General features: G+C 49.6%; 1 protein-coding gene across 2 annotated transcripts in view; it reads right to left on the reverse strand.

Moving 5' to 3' along the window:
• Positions 1 to 20,629, reverse strand: part of NSF (N-ethylmaleimide sensitive factor, vesicle fusing ATPase) — a 79,852-nt gene extending 59,223 nt beyond the window's left edge. For both annotated transcript variants that reach the window (XM_053965203.1, XM_053965204.1), the window contains exons 1-3: positions 20,547 to 20,629; positions 7,606 to 7,691; positions 193 to 292 (exon numbers count right to left, since the gene is read on the reverse strand). In XM_053965203.1, coding sequence (XP_053821178.1) covers positions 193 to 292; positions 7,606 to 7,691; positions 20,547 to 20,558 — 198 coding nt within the window. In that variant the 5' untranslated portion in view covers positions 20,559 to 20,629. The remainder of the gene's footprint in view (positions 1 to 192; positions 293 to 7,605; positions 7,692 to 20,546) is intronic.
• Positions 20,630 to 23,203: the final 2,574 nt, after the last annotated feature.

A 23,203-nucleotide genomic window follows, 5' to 3' on the forward strand; every position in this document is an offset into this window, starting at 1 on the left:
TGCACTAAAAATATATCAAAGCAATATAAGCACAGTCACTTCGATTGCAGTACAAGTACCCTTGAACTTTTGCTGGCAGAAATCAAATTTGCAGCATATACTTATTCCAATTAGAGAACTTATCTTCAATCCTGATCCTAAAAGAGATTTTGCTTATTCTGTAGCAGAGTAGGAAGTCCAACCATCCCATACCTGGGGCAAGCTGAAGGCAATGCTGCCAGGGACAACCGAGGGGTGGGTTCTCAGCGTGAAGATGTACTTGTGGTTGGGAGAGGTCTTCACCACAACATGTCTGGAAAAGAGATCAGTCTTTTACTTCGATGTGTACCAGGAGGGTTTGTTACTAGATGACACAAGATAAAATGACACACTACAGCTATGGTCATGATGAAGAGACTAATTTATTTCTTCTGACTCTAATTATTTATAGTTCTCAAAAGGTGCCAAGTGGATTGGAGGGTGAACGTTCCACCTCTCCACCAACACTGGACAAACTACTTGTACATCAAATTTCTCCACCTCTATGAAAGAATGCAAAACAATAGGTTGTTTACAGAAGGTTGTGTGAGAAAGTTTTCTACAAGAATGTAAACTCAGAAGGCTTTAGAAAAGTCTTAAAAATCAGGGCGATAAGGGTTCTGCATTGCTCACAGTGCTGTGAGAGCTCAAAAGAAACACCCAGTTTATCTCTGGGGCTACACAGGAAAACCAAAAGTATTGGAGCCACAGCCCAACACAGACACACAGCAGGGTGACAGAGCCCACCACCCTCACTGATACAGTGTGATCTCAAAGCCCAACTGCAAGACTTTGCACCAAAAATTAATATTTACATCCCCCCAGTAGCCCTTTACTTCAGGATTGCACTGTACAAATGAGAGAGAACCAAACCACAACCACAACCACCAAGGCTGCCACAGCTAAAAATCAACACAAGTTTCACATCTCAAAGCATCAATATTTTACCCCCACACAACACCATCCCCAGCAGTGATGCCAACAAGAAGTAGATACAAAGCCTGTACAGGGATCTGAGTGTATTGTTTAGAAATTTGATAGCAGGAAAAAATGGGAGGAATTTCTGTACAAAATGTAAAATCACATAGGCCCTGGGGCTGTTCCTCCTGGCACAAGTGACCAGCTGATCTTGAACTCAAGACAGCATCTGTGTGGCTGGAAAAACAGCATCAGTGTTGGAAAGTGGCCCTGTGGGAAAGGACCTGGGGGTGCTGATGGACAGCAGTTGAACAGGAGCTGGTGTGTGCCCAGATGGGCAAAAAAGGCCCAGGGCACCTGGCCTGTATCAGAAACAGAGTGGCCAGCAGGCCCAGGGCAGGGATTGTCCCCTGTGCCAGGAATACTGTATCGGAATAAATCAGCAGACTCCATGTTCTTCATGGTGGAAAAGCTCCCTCTTTATTCACATAACTGGTTTTTATACATTTTTACAGACCTCGTGGGTGACTCCAGTTGGTCAGTATCTTTCTTGCCAATTACTTTATTGGTTAGTAACAAGCTGTTACCCTGTGTTGATTGGTCACTCAAACCCCCGGGGTGTATGTGCAGGGAAAATGGTTTATAAAAGATAGTTCTCATTTTTCCAACAGTATAAAAACAGTTTATACAGGTGCTAGCTGTTTTTCACCCAGGAATAGATTGTTATGCTAATTAACTGCTCACACCAGGATTCCTTTCACATGGGAACTTGCAAAGTGCTAGCTTGACAAGACCAGCCACTGATTTTAGGAGAGCACGCTTGATTTTATCAGGTCTTGCTTTATAATTTTTCTACCTTACTGCAACACTGGTGAAGCCACACCTCGAGGACCCAGGTGAGTTCTGGCTCCTCCCTGCAAGGAAGACATTGAGGGGCTGGAACGTGTCCAAGGAATGGAGATGGGGAAGGGTCTGGCGGGGGGGGGGGGCTCAGCCTGGACCTTCTCACTCTCCACAAGTCCCTGACAGGAGGGGACAGCCAGGATGGGAGGGGGGTTGGCCTCTGCTCCCAGGGAACAGGGACAGGATGAGAGGAAATGGCCTCAAGATGTGCCAGGGGAGGTTTGGATTGAACATCAGGAAGAACATCATGGAAGGGGCTACTCAGGGAGCTCTGGAGTCCCCATCCCTGGAGGTGCCCAAGGAACACCTGGATGTAGCACTCAGTGCCCTGGGCTGGGGACAAGGTGGGCATTGGACTCAATGATCTGGGAGACCTTTTCCTCAGTGGTGCTGTGATTCCATCATAGAACAGTTATAAAACCAGAGCAATACAAGCAGGCAGGAGCAGACACAGCAGCAGCCATGGCATGTGTCTGTCTGTCACACTCAGAATTGACGCTGTCAGCAACAAAGATACTCAAAAGCTGCTTCTAGCTCTCCTCAGACTATGCCTGATAGCTCTTATCATGTGACAGGCAGACAGCTTGCTGGCATGAGAAAGCAAAACCAAAGGAGGCTGGGATTTGTGTGCTCTGGCAGCAGGGTGATGGTGGAATCAGGGTTCACCTCATCTTCCTCTCACAGCTGCTGGCACTGTGAGCACCCTTGGGTACACCAGGCAGCAGTTCCACGGGATTTTACCCCTCACCAACCCCATGGTCAGGAAGGGCAGGATGAGCTGTGCTGGCAGCCAAGGTGCACACTCCTGGCCCTCCTCCCTCCCTGCAGCCCATGTTTTCCATGCACATATGCTCCCTGTACTTCCATTTGCACATGCCCAGCCAATCCAGCACCATGCAAGTGAGGATCTGCACTGGCTCCATCCTGTGTGCAGAACAGCTCCAGCCACACCACAGGAAGGAGCATATGGCCCTTGGAGACAAGAGGAAATGTAGCCCAAAGCAGGAGCCACAGCAGCCCAAAGCAGGAGCCACGGCCAGCTGTCACCTGCAAACCCCACCCACTGCTGGCACTCAGTGGCCTGGCAGGGTCAGAAGCATTTTCAACTCACCAAAGTGACAACAGAGCTCCCAGCTCAGGCAGACACTGAGCTGAGTCCTCACTGGTTCTGACCCAAAATCACCCATCAGCTGCCAGGACACCCTTCCCTTGCCTCCTCCTCCTGCCCCAGGCATAAATCCAGGAACTTGGTGTAGGTGGTGAAGTTCCATACAAATGTTACAGGGGAGAACAAGGCATTAATTGGTGCTGCACAGCAGCCAGGGAAGATTTATGAAGATTGGAAGACAGCAGATGTCACTCCTGCCTTCACGTGGGAGGATCCAAGGAATTACAGGCTGGTCAGCCTCACCTTACTCCCTAGGGAAGTGATGGAGCAACTAATCCAGGCAGCCAAACAGATTAAAGCACAAGAAAGTGACTGGGAGTCACTCTGAGCATGGATTTAGGAATGGTCAGCGTGGATTTACAAAAGAAAATCCATCCAGACCAGCACAACAGCCTTCTCCAATGAAATGGTGAGTTCTGGGGCTGAAGGGAGAGCTGGATTTATCCCAACACTGGCAAACTTTCCACACTGCCTGGCACAACCACCCTCAGAGCCTGCAGTGATACAGACTGGGCAGGGAGACAGGCTGGAAAATGAACTGCTGCAAACATCATCAAATCCACTGCAGGTCACTGGGATGTGCAAATCCCACTGCAGGAGGTCACCCCAGGAGTCCACATAGGGCCAAAACTATTTAACCCTTTCATTCTGAGCAGCTGAAGGGACAGAGCTCCTCAGCCAGCCCACAGGGGACACACCTGGGTGTGCTGCTGCTCAGAGGGACCTCAACAGATCCCAATCAAGCTCAATAAGGGAAAATGCAAAGTCCTCCACTTGGGGGGAACGATCACATGCACCAGGGCAGGCTGGGGGCCCACTGGGGGCCAAGAAGCCCTGGGAACCAGGTGGACAATGAGCTCAATGGGAGCCAGAAGCACATCCCTGCAGCACATGTAGGTAAGATCCCCTCGGGGTGCATTAGCCAGGAACAGGCTGCACAGGCACAGGGTGCCCAGGGGATCCCTGGAGGTGTCCAAAGCCAGGCTGGACAGGGCTCAGAGCACCCTGGGATAGTGGAAGGTGTCCCTGCTAATGGCAGGGGCTGGAAGTGGATGATCTTCAAGGTCTCCTTGCAGCCCATTGTGTTATTCCATGATTAGAGAGAGCACCAGCAGCAGGAACAGGCAGTGATCCTCCCTGGATGGAACAGTGCTCCAAGGACAGCTCATTTCAAACTGAGCAGTGGGTAAAGCAGAGAACTATCCAGGAGGCCAGGACTGAAAGCAGGAGTTTTCCAGCACAGTATCACTCTGAGTAATCCAACTTAGTATCAACACACAACCAACTGGAAAGGAAGGTGTGACACTGCAGAGTATGAGAGAAACATGCCCGGAGGCAACAAACAAGTTCCAGCTACAATTCAGAAATACTTATTCAGAATATCACAAAATGCACCTGATGACAACTAACACCTGACTGGAAGCAGCTCATGGCACAGGAAGAGACCCAAAATTAAAGCTTTGTAAAGCTCCAAGTGGGTCCTGAGCAGTGCACACAACAGTGACTTCAACATGCAGAGATTCAGCATCTCTGAAGGAAGAAACAAACTCCATCACTGCTGGGCTTCAGTTCAAAAACCCAAAATGCAAGAAAATGACAATGCCTGGTAAAAATATTGGGGAGGAGTATCCACAAAGATTTGATACCAGTTACTAAGCTGGGACATCCCATTCACCATCTCCATCAAAGCAGAAAGACAGCAGAGCTTGGCAACAGACAAATAGATGCCAGGAAGAAAAAGCAAAGAGAAAAAAATGAGAAAAAAAAATCAGCTTTCTGAAAGAAAATACTAGGAAAGGTCAAATCCTGACAGGTTCTGTGAGAAAAATCTGCATAAGGCACAGGAACAACCATGTTTCTTCTCAAAGACAACGGGAACAGGCAGCTTCCAACAAGCTGTAAGCAACCTAAGTACTACAAATGCTCAAAATAAGGCAACAGCAGAAAAACTAAATGCATTTTCCTACACTGATGTTCACCAGGAAGGAGCTCAGAGAGCTCATGAAGACACAGGGGGGAAATCTCAAACTCATTAAGAGCTTCTGGTTATACACTAACAAAAGGAACAACAAATCACCAGGGCCAGACAGCTCCCGGAGCTCTCCCAGGAGGAACTGCTGCTCTCTTCCATGTGTAAATCCTCGCCTGCAACTGTCAGATCCAACCCATGTGCTGCCAGCTCTTAGGAAGGGCTCCAGGAAACTGGGCCCAGGAAACTGCTGGGAAATTTGCTGGCCAGGCTGAGCAAACCAAGAGAAACTCCAGCAGACATGAATTAACCTGAGAATGCATCAGATTTTCTGTTGCTGAAGCACGAGCAGGGCTCCTGTGAGGGAGGGGATGACTCAGGTATCCATGCGGAGGTGCCAGCAGGGATCTCATCCCATGCAGTGCGTGTCTGGAAACCCAGAGCAATCATTCAGCAAGGGCTCCTCAGAAAACTAAACTGGCCTAGGAGGGATGGGCTTCCCATGTGAAAGGGAACAAGCAGTTCTTAACATGAACAAAATCCTGCCACTGAGACAGCCTGCCTTGACTGCTATCCCCTCACAGCCTGGCTGTGTTCAGAACTGGTTTCTCTCTCCAAACTGCACCAAGAGTCCTCAAGGTAGAAGCAGGACACAGGATGAAGATGGTGCCACTCCCCAAACCATTACAGACCACAACCGGGACCATACAGTGCATGGCCTGGTGTGAACTCCCGAGCACTGACTCATCCCTGCCCAGCTCACAGGGTGCAGGAAGCGAAGTGTGAGAAGATGATCAGCAGCACCCTGGGGTTAAACCATCTCCTTGATCCAAGGGCAAACTCCAGCTCTACACCCCCAGCAGCAAACAGAGCAGAGCCCTTGTGGAGATATCACCAAAAACCCTCCTGAGCAAGCAGCGTGGTGAGGGACCCGAGCCAGGGGCGCTGCCGGCGGAGCTGCAGCCAGGGCTGGCCCCAGGGAGCTGCAGCCAGGCCTGGCCCCAGGGAGCTGCAGCCAGGGCTGGCCCCAGGGAGCTGCAGCCAGGCCTGGCCCCAGGGAGCTGCAGCAGGGCTGGCCCCAGGGAGCTGCAGCCAGGCCTGGCCCCAGGGAGCTGCAATGCAGCACCAGCTCCAGCCCCAGCACTGCCAACACCAGGAGCTGCCCGCGCTCCCTCTGACACTGCGCAGCCATCTGCAGCATCTGCTCCTGACCAAACACACTGCTGGTGTGTGAGCACCACTGCTAGAAATAAACAGCTCCCAGGGGCATGGGAACAGCCAGAACCACATCCAGCCTGCTGAGCCAGCACATCCCAGGGCACTGCCTCCTGCATGCTGCCACAAATGCCAGGAGAGAGGGTTCCGGAAGCGAAAGGAACACAGCCGGCTGCAGGGCTGGCAGCTGGGTCCCTGCAGGACATCCATACTGAAGGAAATTAAAGTTTTTATAATGCATGAGGTACAATGCTCAGTTCAGGTATTTTTGTAACTCAATTACGTTGAAAAAAAAAAATCAACCTGGGGAAAACCATACTTTGAAAAGACCAGGACACTTTTCTGCCCAAGCAGACACTTTTACCTGCTTCTGACTCAAAAAGTTCTGCTGGTTTAGGGAGTGGTTTTGTTTGGTTTTGGCATTTTGTACCCCAGGTGGGCTCACAGTTCAGCTCATCGCTCCAGAGCCATGACAGATGCCAGGGCAGCAGAGCTGGCTGACAGCACGGACAGGCTGAACACATCCCTGCATTCCTGCAGCTCAGCACTGCTGTGTTCTCCACCCTTAGCAAGCTCACCTGGGGCAGGTATTTTATATAAAGGTGGGTATATCATTCAGTATCTCCTTTAACAATTTTCCCATTTTTCAAACCCAAGCCCTTCTGCCTTGTGCTGCACGTGATATTCCCTTTCAGCTGAAATTAATGACTTCTGTCTACAACCTACACACTGAAATCTGTCAGAGCTTCCCTAAAGCTGCAGCAAAGCAAAGAATCTGACTATGTGAATTGGCTTCTTGTAACACAAAACCCTTCTGTGTGGGCTGAGCTGAACAATGCAGGTGTTTTCCACCTAACAGAAGTAAACCCCAGAGCTGGGTTCCGTCAGCCACCCCAAAACTGCAATTAAAGAATCCAGCTTGTTGTGCTCACACTCTGGCTGCTTCTCCCTTTTGTTCTTGTGCATGAAAACCCTGAGAACAAGAGTTCTCCTGGCTCTGCTCAGCACTCCCAAATGATGTGAAAGTGAGAGGATGCCACAAGTAACACAATAAAATGATAAAAACGTTTTTTAAATAGTTCAAATATTCTCACCATGTAGCAGGAGCAATAGCAAAACCAAAACAAACAAAAATTATCACAAGAAGTACTTCATTAAAATAATTATTCTATTAGTTAAGCAGATGCAGTTCCCAAGAAAGAAATACATTAGAGAAACAACAACACTTCTTCCAGCATCTCCCTTTTCCAGAAAGAGCCACATTGAAAGTTCTGCTCTCTAAGGACACACAAGTTTTGTTAATCAAACTGCTGTGTTCACCTTTCCAAACATGAAATGTCATTCCCCCTCCACACAGATTTTGAAAACAATTCCTTTTTGGTTAAAAGCTGAAAGAGCAACAGTGCACACTTACTGCCCAGACTGGAAGTCCTTCTCGTTCACCACAGCACAGTTGGTTAAGGACAGCTCGTCAGTGGGACATCTCGCTGCTTGCATAGGCTACAAGAGAGGGGTAGAAAAAACGTCAAATAGAATTCTGGTTTTCCTTTACCAAGCCAAGCATGAAGACTTCTGCAAAAGCACAAAACAGGTCTCCTGAGTCCTGGCACACTCTCAGAGCCCACTGGTATCAACAAGCTCCTCCAAACATTTCCACATGTCACAGGCATTTGTATCCCAAAGCACTGCATTTTGGGACTAATATGTACTTTCTATTTTCTACCCTACCTACACAAATACTTTAAAATTACCTGGGAGAAAGCCTGAAAGGCAAACACTGTTAATTTGCAAGTGAACCCTGGCACTTGTGAAGCTTCCCCCAGTGCTGGCACAAGGCAGCAGGCAATCAGCATTTCCTGGAAGGTGTTTCTTGCACAGTGACAGGGCACTGGGATCTTCTGGAAGCTGCTAAGGAAAAGCAGCCTGGAGCCAGAGCAGTTCCCCTACAACCCTGTCTCAAAGTGCTGGGCTGGGTCACAGAGCCCATGTGGGGAGGAAGGGAGGGATAAAGATGTGACTTTCCCTCTTCCCTGAACACAACTCAGAAAACTGGAATTTCAGCATATCCATTCTCCATAAATCCCTTCACCCAGTGCAGTACAGGGCAGCACTGAGAGTCCACAGGAAGGTTTAACCTCAGCCAGCTGCTATCCAACCCCACAATCCCTTTGTATCACTTCTCAAAAGAAATATCACATGTGGATATTTTCTACTCTATAGGAAACATCCCAGATCCGCAACACACTGAAGAAAATTAGGTAAAATAGTTAATTCCAGCCTATCAATATGAAAAAAATACTGCAACAAATTTTGTGGGGGAGTCCTCCCCCTCTTTTTATTCTCTAACATCAGAGGACCAATCCTTTTTCAGGAGTATCTGCTAATTTTTGTCCCTTCCACTGTTACTCATCAATCAGAAATTAAAAATGGAAATAGCAGCACTCCCAGCCCAAGCTGCCCATCCCCATCATGAGGCAGGATGGAGCATGGGGGAACAGCAGAGGGACCTCAGCCCCATCCTACACCCTCACCCCACCTGCTGCTGCAGAATCATACCACAAAACAATGGCTGAACGATGAAAATTGTGATCAAAACGCCTCCGGAAGTGGAGAAAGGGATGCAAAAGGCAGGATGTTTCTAGCATAGCTATGAACTGAAGAAATTTCATTTGGGGAAAAGCTAAACGTGCCCCCCAGGGTGTCATTTTTGAGAATCAAAGCACAGCTACCTCTATCAGATACAAATTTGCAGGCAGCACAACAGAAACTATTTGACAGCGTCAACCTATTGCTAAAAGTAATTCAGGAGGGATTTTCTCTTAAGACACCCTTAAATCCCAGCAGCAAGCACAGGAAACGCACTGATCCCAACACACACATCTAAATCATTTCCCAGGAGTTACTGCCTTGCTCAGCTTTCCTCCCCCAGCCCCTCTGGGACAAGAATCTGAGAAATTCCCCCCTCAGTGTGGCCCGCAGCCAGCCTGCTCTAAAGTTCAGATCAACTTTTATGATCCATGTTTTATGGCACAACATGATTTATCTCAAGTACTTGCTATTTAGAAAAGGATCAACTCATTATTTTACTAAATAATGCTCAATTGCCCTTGACATATGTGACAACCAGAAAAGATTCCATTTTTGTTCAAGACCTGAAGCAGATTTATCTATCTGAATGCTGAGTGTAATAAAAGACTCAAACGTTGTTGTAATAAAATATATGCCATCAGTGGATTTATGAGATACACAGCCTGTCTGCTGAGGCCCCTTGGCTTGGGGCACTTCACAGCAAACATTCATCATTTTATCACTTCTGCTATCATCTGCAGGGCACAGTTTTGTGAAGGACGTGGCCTGATAAAACGCATTACAGGGGATATTTCTGGAGAAAAGTGGACACGGAGCTCCTGGATTAAACCTTTTTACAGCACTAGTCCTCAAGTGCATTTTTAATCCTCGGTGACAAACTGCTTCCTACACGCGGCGAGCGCCCGGCCAAGCTGCATTCCCAGCTGCACTGGGAACACAGAGCTTTAGGAAATGCAGGAATAGCAAGGAGTGCATTCCAAACCCAGCAACAACTGCAAGCTCTGCAGCACAGCAGGGATGAAGGCAGAACACCCTTGGGTGTCTGACACGTGAAATAACGTGGCTGCAGCAGCAGCAGAGGCCGTGCCAACCACCCCAGAGCCCGGCTCATGCTCCTCCTGGGGTGTGGCAGGAGCCCATTTCTCCCTGGCCAACATCTCAGGTAGCACCTCTGCTCCCAGCCCTCCACTACACACCCTCCTCAAGCTCCAAGATTTTGCAGCTCTTCAGAAGATTATCTATATTCTGAAAAGGTTTTAACATCACACAGCTGCAAGACAGGGGTCTCGCTCCCAGGCATGGAGTTCCACAAGGGACAGCTTGAGGAAATCTGGTCACAAAGAGGTGACAATTAAACTGGAAATCACCCAGGCAGGAAGGAGGACCACGCTGTTGTGGGGAGCTGCAGGGGCTCCCTCTTACCTGGCCTCCCCACAGAGCTCATATCCCAGAGCTGCTGCTCCCAGGGATGGATCTTTGTCTCTATCAAGCAGCTGAGCTGTCACAGCCAGGACACAGGCACAGGCTGCTCCTGAGGAAGCTTTCCTGGCATAAACGCAGCAGTCCAGGGCTGGAACACATGGCTGGCATATGCCAGTGGTGCTGCTGTCAGGAACACTTCAAGCTCTTGCATTTTGGGTTCCAGCTTCCCAGGACAGCAGCAAAAGGACTCCCAGAACCTGCCCCTCTCCCCTCTCTGCCATCCCACACCCACTGCCAGCACTGACACACCACATCAGGGTAGAGGGGCAGGAAAATCCTTGTGAGCATTCCTAGAAATCTCAAAGTAGATTTACAAAAACTAATTTTAAGCACACTGGCATGTTACTGCTGGCAACCAGGCAAGACAGCTCTAACAAACCAGAGAGCAAGCTCCTGCAGGTGACAGCAGATGCCACCTGCTGCAGTCATTCCCTGGCACTGCCAGGCTGGAGGTGACCCACACACCCTCACAGGCTGCTGTTATACCCACATCCACAACACAGATAAATTTGGCTTAAAGAAGTCAAATTAGGGGTTAAATTAGGCGAAAGAATCTTCCCAATACCTCCAGGGATTGTTCTGGTTTCTGCAAAGAGGAGACTCCAAGGACAGCACAGTCCTAAGCTGGTGACTGCACACTGCTAAAGCATTCCCAGCATCCATCATCCAGCATCAGCCAGGCAGCACCTGCTATTAAACCCAGACCTGTACAGAGGCCTGTTCCAGCATTCCTTCTGTTTGCCAAGAGGAAAACAAGACCATGTGATGCACTGATAAATCTCACTCTGAGAGACAAACGTGAAGGACCCCACCTCTGGGTTTGTGACAAAGCAGTAACATTGCCTCAAACCCCAGGAGGCTTAATGACGATGGCACATTTCATTTTAACAAAGAAATGTTGCCCTGAAGAACAAACAGCTACATAATAGAAACAATCACCACAACATCTGATCTTTCAGAGATTTTTTTTTTTCCCAAAGCTGCAAGGACTCGTTTTCCTCCACAGAAAATACAAAACTCACGTGTTCACAAAACCACAGAATAGTTGGGGTTGAAAGGGCCCTCTGGAGATCATCCAGTCCAAACCCCTGCCAAAGCCCAGAAAGTGGTGCTGCTATTTGGATATTTTCACACATACATAAACCACACCTTTTGTGTTTTGTCAATTCACCTCTTGTGAATCATTAAGGCTGATGGTAGAGGAAGCCAAGGAAAAACATGTTTCTCCCCACAGAGATAAGGTGGTGGTAATGACTGAAGAGCAGGGCTGACAGCTGGTACTGAGATGAGCTGAAACATTAAGTGCTAAGGCAAAGATGCTCCTCATCCAAGACAACTGAACTCATTTTATTTCCTAATGCTGAGCAAGAGATTATGAAACAGCCTCTAAAGCTGAGGCAGGTTTGATTCTGTGCCCTGTTCTCACATGGTTTGTACAAGACAAACATTGTTCAAGTACTGTATGTTCAAAAATCTCTATGGTGTAAAACAGACACAGATACACGTCCCATGTATATGCAGGTGCACAGAGATGGAATTTCTGGCACACAGGTGCTGGCAGAGGAGACGTGACAACTCTGGGTACCAGACATTTCCATTTCCCCAGCAGAGCCCACTGCCAGCTGCACTGAGATGGGAATCCCTGCTCCAAAAAGCACACAAGCTTTCCTGTAGCAGCTGCTGGGCACCAAAGTCTCTCCGAGCCCAGAGCCTCATCACCCAAAGAGGGCAGAGAGGTGTAACACACCTGCAGAGGTGTAATTCCTGGTGAGCAGTGCAGTCCACACTCCCTAGAGCCCCAGCAGAGGTGCCTCTGTGGGCTGCGTGGAACCACGGCTGACTCCAAATCAAACACTCACTCACCACCACGGGTCTGCCAATAAAATGAAGTTTGAATACTGACAGGAAGAATTATGATGTCAAAGGAGCTTCAAAGATAAATAGGGAACTGACATGATGAATCACAGACCCTACACATTATCCAGGAGTATGCTCCTGACAGGAAACACACGCACAAAGCTCTGCCTGCATCTCTAGATCCCAGGGACACCAGGAGCCAAGGTGGACATTACACCTGGGGACACAGGGGACAAGCAGCAGCTGCAGCAGGAGGATGAGCTGCAGAGATGGCTCAGGGGAAGCCCAAGGACTGTGCCTGCTCTCTACACCCACCACAGAGCTGAGCAACAGCTCAACACCAAAGGACACAAGAGATGGCCATAAAACAGCAACACCAGCAGAGCTCCTGGCTGTCAGGTAACAGTGGGTTCCTGACCTGGAGGGGAAGCTGGCTCTGTGACAGGGGGAAACAGCAAAGCCAAAACCAAGGCTCCCCTAAAGAACAATTCTGTAATATTCATAAAAGGAATGACAACATGCTCTCACCATCAGGGACCAGGCTCAGGAACACAAGTTGTCCTAAATGCTGTGGTTCTAAATATTTTTTTTTTAATTAACTAATGAAGTTTATTAGCTTGCAGAGGCTTTTTCTGGACATGTCAAAAAATACGGAATAAAGCTTTCATATTTCTGCAGCCACAAGAGGAGATCAACCCATAAGGAACTTTCTGGAGGCCTGGCCAGAGAGGCCCTTCCAAACCTGCAGTGGCTGTGCTGGCAGGATAAGCTGCTGTCCCTGGAACACACAGCCCTGACTCCCTGCGCAGGCCTGGCCATTCTACCTGCTCTGTGTTTGCTGGAAGCTTTTATTCTCTTCAGGAAGGAGCTGCATTCTCTCTCAACAACAAACTCAGAAATACCAACTTTCTTCTCCTAATAAAGAGGAACGCATTGGGAAGCTAAAATCTCAGAAGTAATATTCAAATTTTTGACAAAGGAATCACCTCCCGTGATCGTGCTGCACCGCAGAAACCCAAACAGCTCCGAGGAGGAGAGAGGGAAGAGCTCCCATCAGCACCTCCTGCATCAGCCAGGGCTGGAAATGGAACAGGAAATGTTGTCTGCCTGTGGCAGCAGTAACGTCCCTGCCTGGCAAGAGCTCTCCCCCAGCACAGACAGGCAGCAGGACACAGGAAAGTTTTAGCTTTCAGATTCTGTACTGCATTAGTATATAACTCTGAACTTCATATAAAGTGTTAGCAAGTTCACAGTTTAGTTAGACAAAACAATCCTTTTCCAGCCCAAGAAGGTCCAAAAAGTACAAACAGCAGCGAATTGAGGAGAGCAAACTGGGAGGATGGGACTTAATAAGCTGAAACTGTAATTGGACAATTAACAACAATAAATAAATGGACCAAAACTTATAAAAGTGTGAAAACTCGTGACCTTGTGTCCATCTTGGGTGGAGCCAGGGCAGACTCTCGTACTGCCCATGGTGTATCCTTTGAAGGCCTTCTTTATTCCTTTAACACAGTCTAGCCTCTGTTCCAGGGAGCCTCTCAAGGCATCAACCAGACACCCTTCACTGGGCACTCTTTATCAAACACTCAACACATTTCCCAGTTTCTCTCTCTGAGAGCAGCCCTGTGCTCTCTGGGCCTGAATCCGGAAATTACTGCCTGTCCTGGCACTCCAGAGCCACCTTATCAGGGCAGAAGAGCCTCTCCCACAATTAAAGGATACAGGGTTTTACTGCTGCTTCCCTTTGTTTGCAAAGTTCAGGTGAACTCGGGTCTGCAGGGGCAGCTCTGTCACTCCAACGCTGTTTACCTGCAGTTACGAGGTGCTCACAGCTTTGGGAATCCAGCTCTGCTATTGCCAATATTTGTCAACATCACAAGAAAGACAATTTACAGTCCCAAGAACAGAGCTCCAAGGGTTTGCCTGATCCAACAGAGCTGAAGAAACAAGAGTGCTAAAGGAGAGTTTCTCCAAGCAGGGCATCTACAGTCGAAATACACAGGTTGCTCTGCCCAGAGATGTCCTTCTCCAGATCAGCTCTTCACAATATAATCAGTGATTTTAAGAAATACACCTGTACCTGAGCTGCTGTGCCACAGAACCAGGGAGCTGCTCTCTGACAGCTCAGCAGGAACAGCAGCTCCACCTTCCTATTTAGCAATAATGACCCAGGATACATGCATTTTAATTAATACATCCATTTTTTGAGTGGATGTTGCTTCACATTCCTTTCTCAAGCCAGGATGATCAACAATTTAATTACAGGGAATTGTTGCTTGTTGCATTGCATCTAAACATCTTTTTAAAATGCCAAGGGAATGAACCAGCACCCCACCAGAGTAAGCTGAGGGCCTAGGATGCAGGTCACAGGATTTTGCCACATGAGCAGTGAGGACACCTCATGGATGCAAATTTTGTTCCATTTATTTTAAAAAGTTACCCAATGGCAACAGGGACAATGCGATATACGTTAATGTTAAAAATATCCCCCTTGGAATTTGCCCTGTGAAAGCCCAGGATGCTGCTGTCCCAGCAGTGGCACAGGGCAACACCTGGCCCTGAACTCCCCACGACTCTGAGGTACCAAACAGCCACCAGCAGTTTAAGATGCAGCAGCTTGCAAATATTGCTCTATTTTTTACAGAAAAAGCACATGACACAACTCCAGGGCATCAATTACTCCAGATTTTTTGATAGAAGGTCATTGCTTTAGTGCGTCCCCGGAGACAGGTGAAACGTGTTAAATCTTTTCATACTTCAAACCTTTGACCTCCCTGAGGGCAGGATCTGCCTGCGCAGGAAGGAGCAGAGCAGCAGGGCAGCAGTGCCTGAGGAACTGCACACCCAGCCTTGGTTTATGAGCAGCAGCACAATCAGCTGGCTCAGACACAGCTCCAGGGCACTGCAACAGAAGCTCTTCCATTAATTTTAGCAACTGGGTTTCTTGTTTGGCTTTTTCTGTTCACAGACCTTCTCCAACATAGCTCTCCAATTCCTGGGGGTGTGAAAACCTTCTGGAGATGGTCAACACAGGTGTTTCATCACAAAACTCTGGTCTCTGCCAGAGAACCCCCCTGATGTGAGACAGCATCCTGAACACATCGTGCAGAGCCCCCAGGCTGACCCTCATCCTTCCAAAAGCCACTGCAGTCCCCAAGATCTCTGTCCCACTGCTCAGGGCTGTCACTGCACCAGCTCTCCCTAAAGCTCCTCCTGCACTTGTGAGGGCACCTGAACGTGTCCACCAATGCTGGACCAACACAAGGTCCCTCCATGACATGGGGACTGACATTTTAGTTGTTTTCATGTAAAAAAAAAAAAAAAAAAAAAATCAATGGTAATTTCATTGCACTGAAACTACGTCCTGCCTGGTGGGTAATCCAGCAAAACAGAAGTGCCACTACTGTCTAGCAACTGCTTTTCTGTGGACTCAAGCAGATCTGCTTTTATGCCAGAACTTCTTCCAAATTCAGTCAGGATTTATCCTGAGCCCCAGGGTCTTCTCCTGAATGACCTCTGTGGTCTGAGGCACAGAACCCAGAACAGGAGAGGAAAAGAGAAGATCTTCCTGTGCTCTGGGGAAAAAAAAAACATTAAATGTAATACTTACAAAGTTCACACTTTAAATGATCCTCAAAAAGATTCTCTGACTTTTTCAAAAGATTTTTTCCTACTAAAAAAAAAATATTACCTAAGTTTAATTATTCTGTAAGGTCCACATAATAGAAGAGGTGTGACACACCAGCACCCCAAAAACTGGAGATGAAGAGGCAGCAGTGACATCTCCCTTTGGCAGTGAGTCTTTAAGCCCAAGCTTAGGACACATTGCTTCTGCAACACTGAGCCAAGCAACAAATTAATCGAAGATGACAGGGCCAGATATGCCCACAAACATTCACAAAGTCTTCAGAATTTTATTCTAAATAATTTTAGAGTTTTTAACAAATTATGTGACTTTATTTTAAATAATTCAGCAAGGCAGAAGTCCTGAAAGCAGGCCACAGGTTGATTTGTGATGATTTCGTAAGACAGTTACAAGGTTGCAAAAGTCATCACAGAAACAGAGATTCAAATAGAGTTTTCTCCCATTTTCCCGAAACATTGCTAAAAACCCATTTCTTCATATTACACACTAGGAAATACCAAAAAAAACTAAGTGACGATAGCAGGAACCGTACCAGGCTGCAAGAAGGAGCTAAGTTGATTCATAAACCTTTCTTTAGTTGCCTGACAACCCCTGCATCTCTGAAGGCTGGTTCCATATGTTATCAGAAACCACCTTACAGCTTTAACCCATAAACATAAAGCCCAGCCCCCATTATTTCAAAGTCCCTACCAAACCATCCAACCTAAAAACCACATTGTCTACATTTTAAGTATTTTTAAATAATTCAAGCAAATAATATACCAAATATTATTAATTGTTTAGTGTTGTTTCAGGTATATTATATGCATTAAATGTTAGGAAGGAACTCTTCCCTGGGAGGGTGGGGAGGCCCTGGCACAGGGCACCCAGAGCAGCTGTAGCTGTCCCTGGATCCCTGGAGGTGTCCAAGGCCAGACTGGACAGGGCTTGGAGCACCCTGGGACAGCGGAAGGTGTCCCTGCCATGGCAGGGGTGGCACTGGGTGGGCTTAAGGTCCCTTCCAACCCAAACCATTCTGGGATTCTGTGCTGGCTTCAGGGAGCAGAAGAGAGCGGGGTTAGGCCAGCCCTGCCCTTGGCAGCACAGAGCATCGAGGGCCTCAATCTGTCCTTCACCACCTTCCCACTCCTGCTGCACCTCTAGACTGGACACCTGGTGTCACCAGATGCCAGCAGGACCCTGTGCTCAGTCTCAGGCTCGTGAGAGGAGTGACAGCACCACTCTGCAGGGTCAGACACCATCCAGTACCTGAGTGAATCCAAAGCATTTCCAACCCAACACAAAGGGAATCTCTTCTTGAGGAGCCAACAGTGCAGAGTCTGTTCTCACTGGGCTAAAGGCAGCACTGCCCCAAAGGAGCCCCAAAGAGCAGAGGAACAAAAATGGGTGTGTTACACCAGGGACACCCCCTAAACCAGCCATTATTTCTAACCATGAACTGTTACACAAGTTCAGCTATTACAAATCTCATATTCCTTAAAGAAAACCACACCAGTGTCTGCTGAGGGATCCTCACCAACATCCACATGAGCACCTGCACACACAGGGTGTCAGAGGAGCCAGCAGCACTGACCCACCTGCCCCCCCCAGTCCCATGGAGCTCTCCAGCCTGTGCAGACACAGGCAGAAATGCAGCTTGTGCTGCATCCACAGCTTGACACTCACTGGAACAAGGCACAGAAATCATCTGGCCTTCCTAGATCCCTTTGGGAACTAATTCCTGATGTAGTTCAAATCAATTAGTTACAGGCAGCGCCAGTGAACTTCCAGGGGTCCACTCGGTGCAAGAGGTCCATAACCAGCTACAGACACAGCAGCTTCCCACCATTCCCTCTCCTGCAGATGCCTCACTGCTCTGCCTGCATGCCTAATGATCCCCATGCAGAGATACAGAATAAATTATTACAGAAACAGCCATTATTTCTAATCATCATAAACTGTTTTTCCTGTAAACTTCAATCACTGCTAATCACCATCTCTTCCTTGTCGTGGAGAGATCCAGTGCAATTAGGGGAGCAGAGTAACACACCTGAAACAGCATCACACAATTAACCAGATTTGGCTTATCATTCACCTGAATTATTCAAAATGTTACTAGAAGTTTAAATATTTTGTCTCTCTCGTGTATCAGGACAGCCATTCATTTCTCCCTGTGAGAATGTACTGCACAAATCAAATCACACCAGTCCAGTAAAAGAGATTAAGCTTTAAATGGCATTGCAGAACAGATTTGCAGGGCAGGAGGAGTCCCTGAAGCTCCTCTTCCCATCTTGCAGGTTGAAGCACCTGTTAAAAACGCTGACAACAGAACAGCACCTGTGTTCCTGCATCAGCCTCACCTGTTGTGCCTGGAGGTATCACACACCTCCATCCTCCCACCAAATGTTCCGTGTTTACCCCGACACAGCTCCGGGGTCGCAGCCCCGGGGTGCTGCTGCCTGCTCCCCCTGCTCCCCACCCTCCCCAGCACTGCTGCTGGCCCACGGGCCAGCTGGAAGGAGCAGGCAGCTCCCCTGGTAGCTCACGAGGAAAAGCATTCGAAGGATCACACCTAGCTTGGAGAGTGAGATGGAACACTCAGCTTAGGGATTCTCTCTGCAGCATTAAACAACCTGATAATTCTGCAACAACTGCATTTGTAGGCAAATCATGAAAACACTGAATACTAAGAAGCTTCCTGATAACCCAAGGAGAGCATCACTCATCCAACTGCCAGATTAGGATGCAGCTAAGCATCAATCTTTCCTTTAAATTCACATAAATCCCCCTTTCCTTCACCAGGCTTCCAGACTGGTCAAATAAAGGCACACTTGTCTCACATTTTTTAGTAGCAGAAAAGCTCAAAGCAGAAGAATAAAGTTGAGGTTGATCCCTCTCCTTCCTCCCCACATCCCCAGTCACCAATCCCAGCGCTCAGCACGCACCAGGGTGTTCCCTGAGGACACAGCTGGGAGGGCTCAGGGGGCAGGACCACTGCAGCCAGGTTGGGTTAGGCCCAGGGAGTCTCAGAACCACATCCAGTGTGGGTAAAAGGATCTCACCACTGACCAGAGCACTGGGCTCCTGTTCTGGGCAACAGAGCGCTGAAAAAAGCCAGTCAAGGCTCACAGAATTTCCTGGGTAAGTGCAAAGGGTGAGATGAAGAAGGTGTGACCAGGAATCTGGAGCAGGGACAGAGGAAAAGCTCTCAACGAGAGACAAACCACAAAATGGGTCTGTCTGTCTGTCTGGGGTTTTTCTCAATTACTCAGCACATTTCAGGGGTGGCACTGGAGCACCTGTGATGCACAGCACGTCACCAGGCCAGATTTCTCACCCCTGCTCTGCACCACAGCACTGCACCAGCTGCCCTCCATCCACCAGCCCAGCACAGTGCAAAAAGCACTTGGAAAAAACCAATTCTCCAGCATTTCAACCAGTGAATGACTTGGCCTAGAGACAAGATTCCAGCCAGAGGCAAGCACGAATGAAAAATGTGACTTTCCCAGGCTGATACCCAGCAAAGCATGACCGAGCTCCTGGCAAAGAGCAGAGCAACCCAAACACATCCTGCAGCACCTGGACACCTGAAAAGGAGGGGATGTGCAGGCGCCACAAGAAGGGATTTCAGTCAAGGCTGTTCCTTCACATTTTAAAGCCTTCCTGGCCACTTGCTGATGTGATCTATCACTAATAAGGGATTTTTTTATTTTTTACATTAATACAGAAAAAAAACACTGCACAACCCTTAAGATGTTTCCGCACAACAAAAGGTGGACCCACATTATAAAACAGCACCTGGCTGATTCCCACAGGAAAAAAAATCTCCCTGTATCCCACAGCACCAAGGGGTCACCAGAGCCTCACAGCACCTTTAGGGGACCCTAAAATCTTGCTGCACACCCCATGGATACAGGAGCACTCCAGACCCACAGGGAATCCCAGAATTCTGCCCCACATCCCAGAGCACCAAGGGATCACCCCCTGTCACAGCATCCCTAAAGGTCCCTGCCCAAAGAGAGAGGGGTCACCAGAGCTTCACAGCACCCCGGGCACCCTAAATCCTGACAGCAGCACCTAGACACCCTGGGCTGCACTGCACCCTCAGGGGACCCCACAATCCTGCCCCACACCACAGGGACAGGCGGCACCCCATCTCCTGAGGGAGCTCATCCCACAGCACCAAGGGGTCACCACAGCCTCTGAGCACCTCCAGGAAACCCCAAAATTCAGCTCTGCACCCCACAAGGCGACCTCACGGCGCCCTTAGGGAGTCCTAAATGCTGCCTCACACCCACATGGAGAGGGGTCACCCTGCTCCTGAGGGAAACCCCAGTCCTGTACCACACCCCACATCGCCAAGGGGCCACCCAGGTCCCACAGCACCCCTGGGGGACCCTAAAATCCTGCCCCACAAGGAGACGGGTCACCCTTGCCCCGGCTCCTGAAGGAACCCCAGTCCTGTCCCACATGCCACATCACCAAGAGGCCACCTCAGCCTCCCGAAAGCCCAGGGGAACACCGGCAGAGGGAACACCGGCAGAGGGGTCACCCCCCAGCCCCCCACACCACTGAGGGGGTCTCCACAGCCTCACAGGACCGTCAGGACCCCCCACGCCGCTGGGGGCGAGGGGGTCACCACAGCTTCACAGCGCTGCCGGGGGACCGCCAGGGCTGAACGATCTCCTGGCAGCGGGGCTGCGAGAAGCTCGCAAAGCCGCGGGGCGCAGGGAGGAGCAGGAGCGGAGGAGGGGGCAGGGGATGGGCGACAGCGGCCGGTCCGTGCGCCCCCCACTTACCCGCCCCGCCATGTTGCCGCAGCGCCGACCGACAGGCCCTCCCCGCGGCCGCCAGGGGGCGGTGCAGCGCAGGCGCCGCGGCGCGCCGGGGCGGGGCCTCGAGGCTGGTGAGGCCACGCCCCCTGCGCAGCTCCGCCTTCCCATTGGTCGCTCCGCCCGCCGCTCAAGGCACTGAGGGGCGCGTCACGGAACGCCCCGCCCATCGGCCTGGCGGTGAGGGGCAGGACGTCCTGCTGTCAGTCATCAGGAGAGCCGCGCGGATTGGTCAATAGGGCGGGGTGGGCGGGGCCGGGGTCCGGCGGTGCCGGTATGCCCGGTTGGACACGGGGGGTGCCCGGCCGGGAATGCCGCGGCAGCCTGGAGGCGGCTCGGCTGGTCCCGGTCCCTATCCCGCGCTGCAGCGGGATGGGCCGAGCGCCGTGCTGTGAGGGTGAGCGGGGCCGGGCCGCCCGGCAACCGCTGATTAATTATTTAAGTTATTTAATTCTATTTTAATGTGGTGTTGATTAATTAATAATGTTTATAATAATTGCTCATAATTTTGTAGTAATACTTATATAGTAATAATAATTGCATTATATATTGTATAGCATTTTGTATGTTATTCATATAGGATCCTGTATTTTTACATAGAATAAAACACTATTAATTTAATGTTTTCTGTACATTTTTTTTTATTTAATCCTGTTTTAATTTAATTTTTAATCCGGCTTTAATTCTGTTCCTGCTCCAAAGAGGCCGCACAGCAGCAGTTGTAAACCAGGCATCGTGGTCTCCTTCCATGACATCTAATGGCTTAACTGTTTCCCTGACGGGACTTCCCGTTCGGCAGCACCTGGCTGGCACTAATTGTTTATATTTGATAACAGCCACAGCTGTGTGTGAGCCCGGGAGGCGGTAACGGGAGCTCAGAGCTGCCCCGAGCCCCTCGCAGGTGTCACAGTGCCCGGGGCTCAGGGCTCCTCCAGCCCGTGGCTCACCACAGGGCATCTGCTCCTGCGCAGCCGGGTCCTGCCTGAGCACCCAGAGCTTCCAGCCAGGCTTCGGGATGGGGATCCATGTGGGGTGTGTCTGAAATTGTGCTTTGCTCTGGAGAAGCAGATCACACTGCAGGAGTGCTGCTGAGAGGTGACAATGGCTTCTTCACAGAGCTCATCCCCCTGTGTGATGTTCAGCCAGAGATGAAATCCCAGCTGTGCTCTGGGCTTTGTGTTCTGAGAGTCCAAAGCTCCGTGGTGTCTGCAAAGCCACCCCAAACATCCTGGCAGCTTTAACGCATTAGCAGCCTGTCCCAGCAGCTTCCTGCGTGGGCTTTGACAGCATAATAAAATATTAATACTGATTGTAACTGCTGGTTACTGCCTTGAACAGGTACCAGAGTCAGGTGGGACCCAGAGGGGTTGCCAGGTCCATGGAAAACTAGCACCAAGGAGACTTCACCACAGTGGCCAAAGCGGTTGGTGCCCCAGGCCGTGGATGTGCCTCAGTGCACAGCACAGGCCTGAGGGGAAGAAGAAATGGGGTCAGTGCCTAAATCTGCCATGGGCCGATCCCAGCAGGGCAAGGATTCAGTTTCCTGCAGTGAGACTCTGCAACAGCCCCTGCCTGCAGCTGAGCACTTTTACTGTCCCTCGACAGAAATCACAGCACTGGGAGGTGGTTGTTAAATACTGCAGACAAGCCCTGTGCTTCGGGGTGGCAGTGGCCAGACCCCGACAGGTGACAGTGCTGACACCGTTGTCCTGCACAGCTGGAAAAGGTGGCCAGCCAGGAGGCTCAGCCCAGCAGTGAGCTCTGGCTCAATGATGAGTTTTGGGGAGGATTCTGGCTGCTCTCAGCTTCCGAGATCTCTGCTCTGTGGCCTTAAGAGAGTCTCTTGCAGCAAGAAATGCAGGAAAAGCAATGTACGAATTTGTAGGGAATAGCTGAGGGGGACAGGGAGGCAGTGGTCGTGCTTCCCCACTTTTCACCATTTTAAAAGGGGGAGAAAAACAAAGCAAAGCTCCCCCAAACCAAGCACAAAGATCACACCGACTCCTGTGCAGATCTGAGACTAAGGGGGAAGGCAGCCCACACCCGGCTGCTCCAGAGCCAGCTCCAAATCCCTGCCCCACAGCTCTGACCCACAGCCCTTCCGTGGGGCAGGGAGCAGCAGTTGGACCTGGGGTCTGGGACACACTCTGGAGCCAAGATCTTCGCTGACAACCCCCTCATCTCCTGGAGTGAATCCTCTGGCTTCCAGCAGACAGAACATCTGTGTCTGCAGTCCCTGGGTGGGTTTAGGAAGGGGCTGGGCAGACCTGGCTGCCCAGGCTCGCCCTGCTGCCCTCCCCATGATCCTGCAGGCTGGCAGCACACACTGAGGAAGTGAGAGGTGTGTGGCAGCACAAGAGACCACAATTCATAAAATAACGTCTGCCTCTGTGGGTTCTTACTGCCCTGAGTTACTCAGATGGGGGTAGCAGCAAAAATGGTGTCTCCACGTGCCTTAAAAACAGCTTGAGGAGTAGCAAAACAAAGTATCTTTAGAAGTGAAAACAAGTTGGGTGTGGCTTCAGAGCTTGTGGGTTTTTCTCAGTCATTTTCAGTGAGAACAATGATATTCATGCACTGGCAGAGTATCTAAACCAGCAGCAACAATGAAAAGTATAAACAAA

This window comes from Vidua chalybeata, chromosome 26 (genome assembly GCF_026979565.1).
Source record: "Vidua chalybeata isolate OUT-0048 chromosome 26, bVidCha1 merged haplotype, whole genome shotgun sequence".
NCBI lineage: Eukaryota > Metazoa > Chordata > Aves > Passeriformes > Viduidae > Vidua > Vidua chalybeata.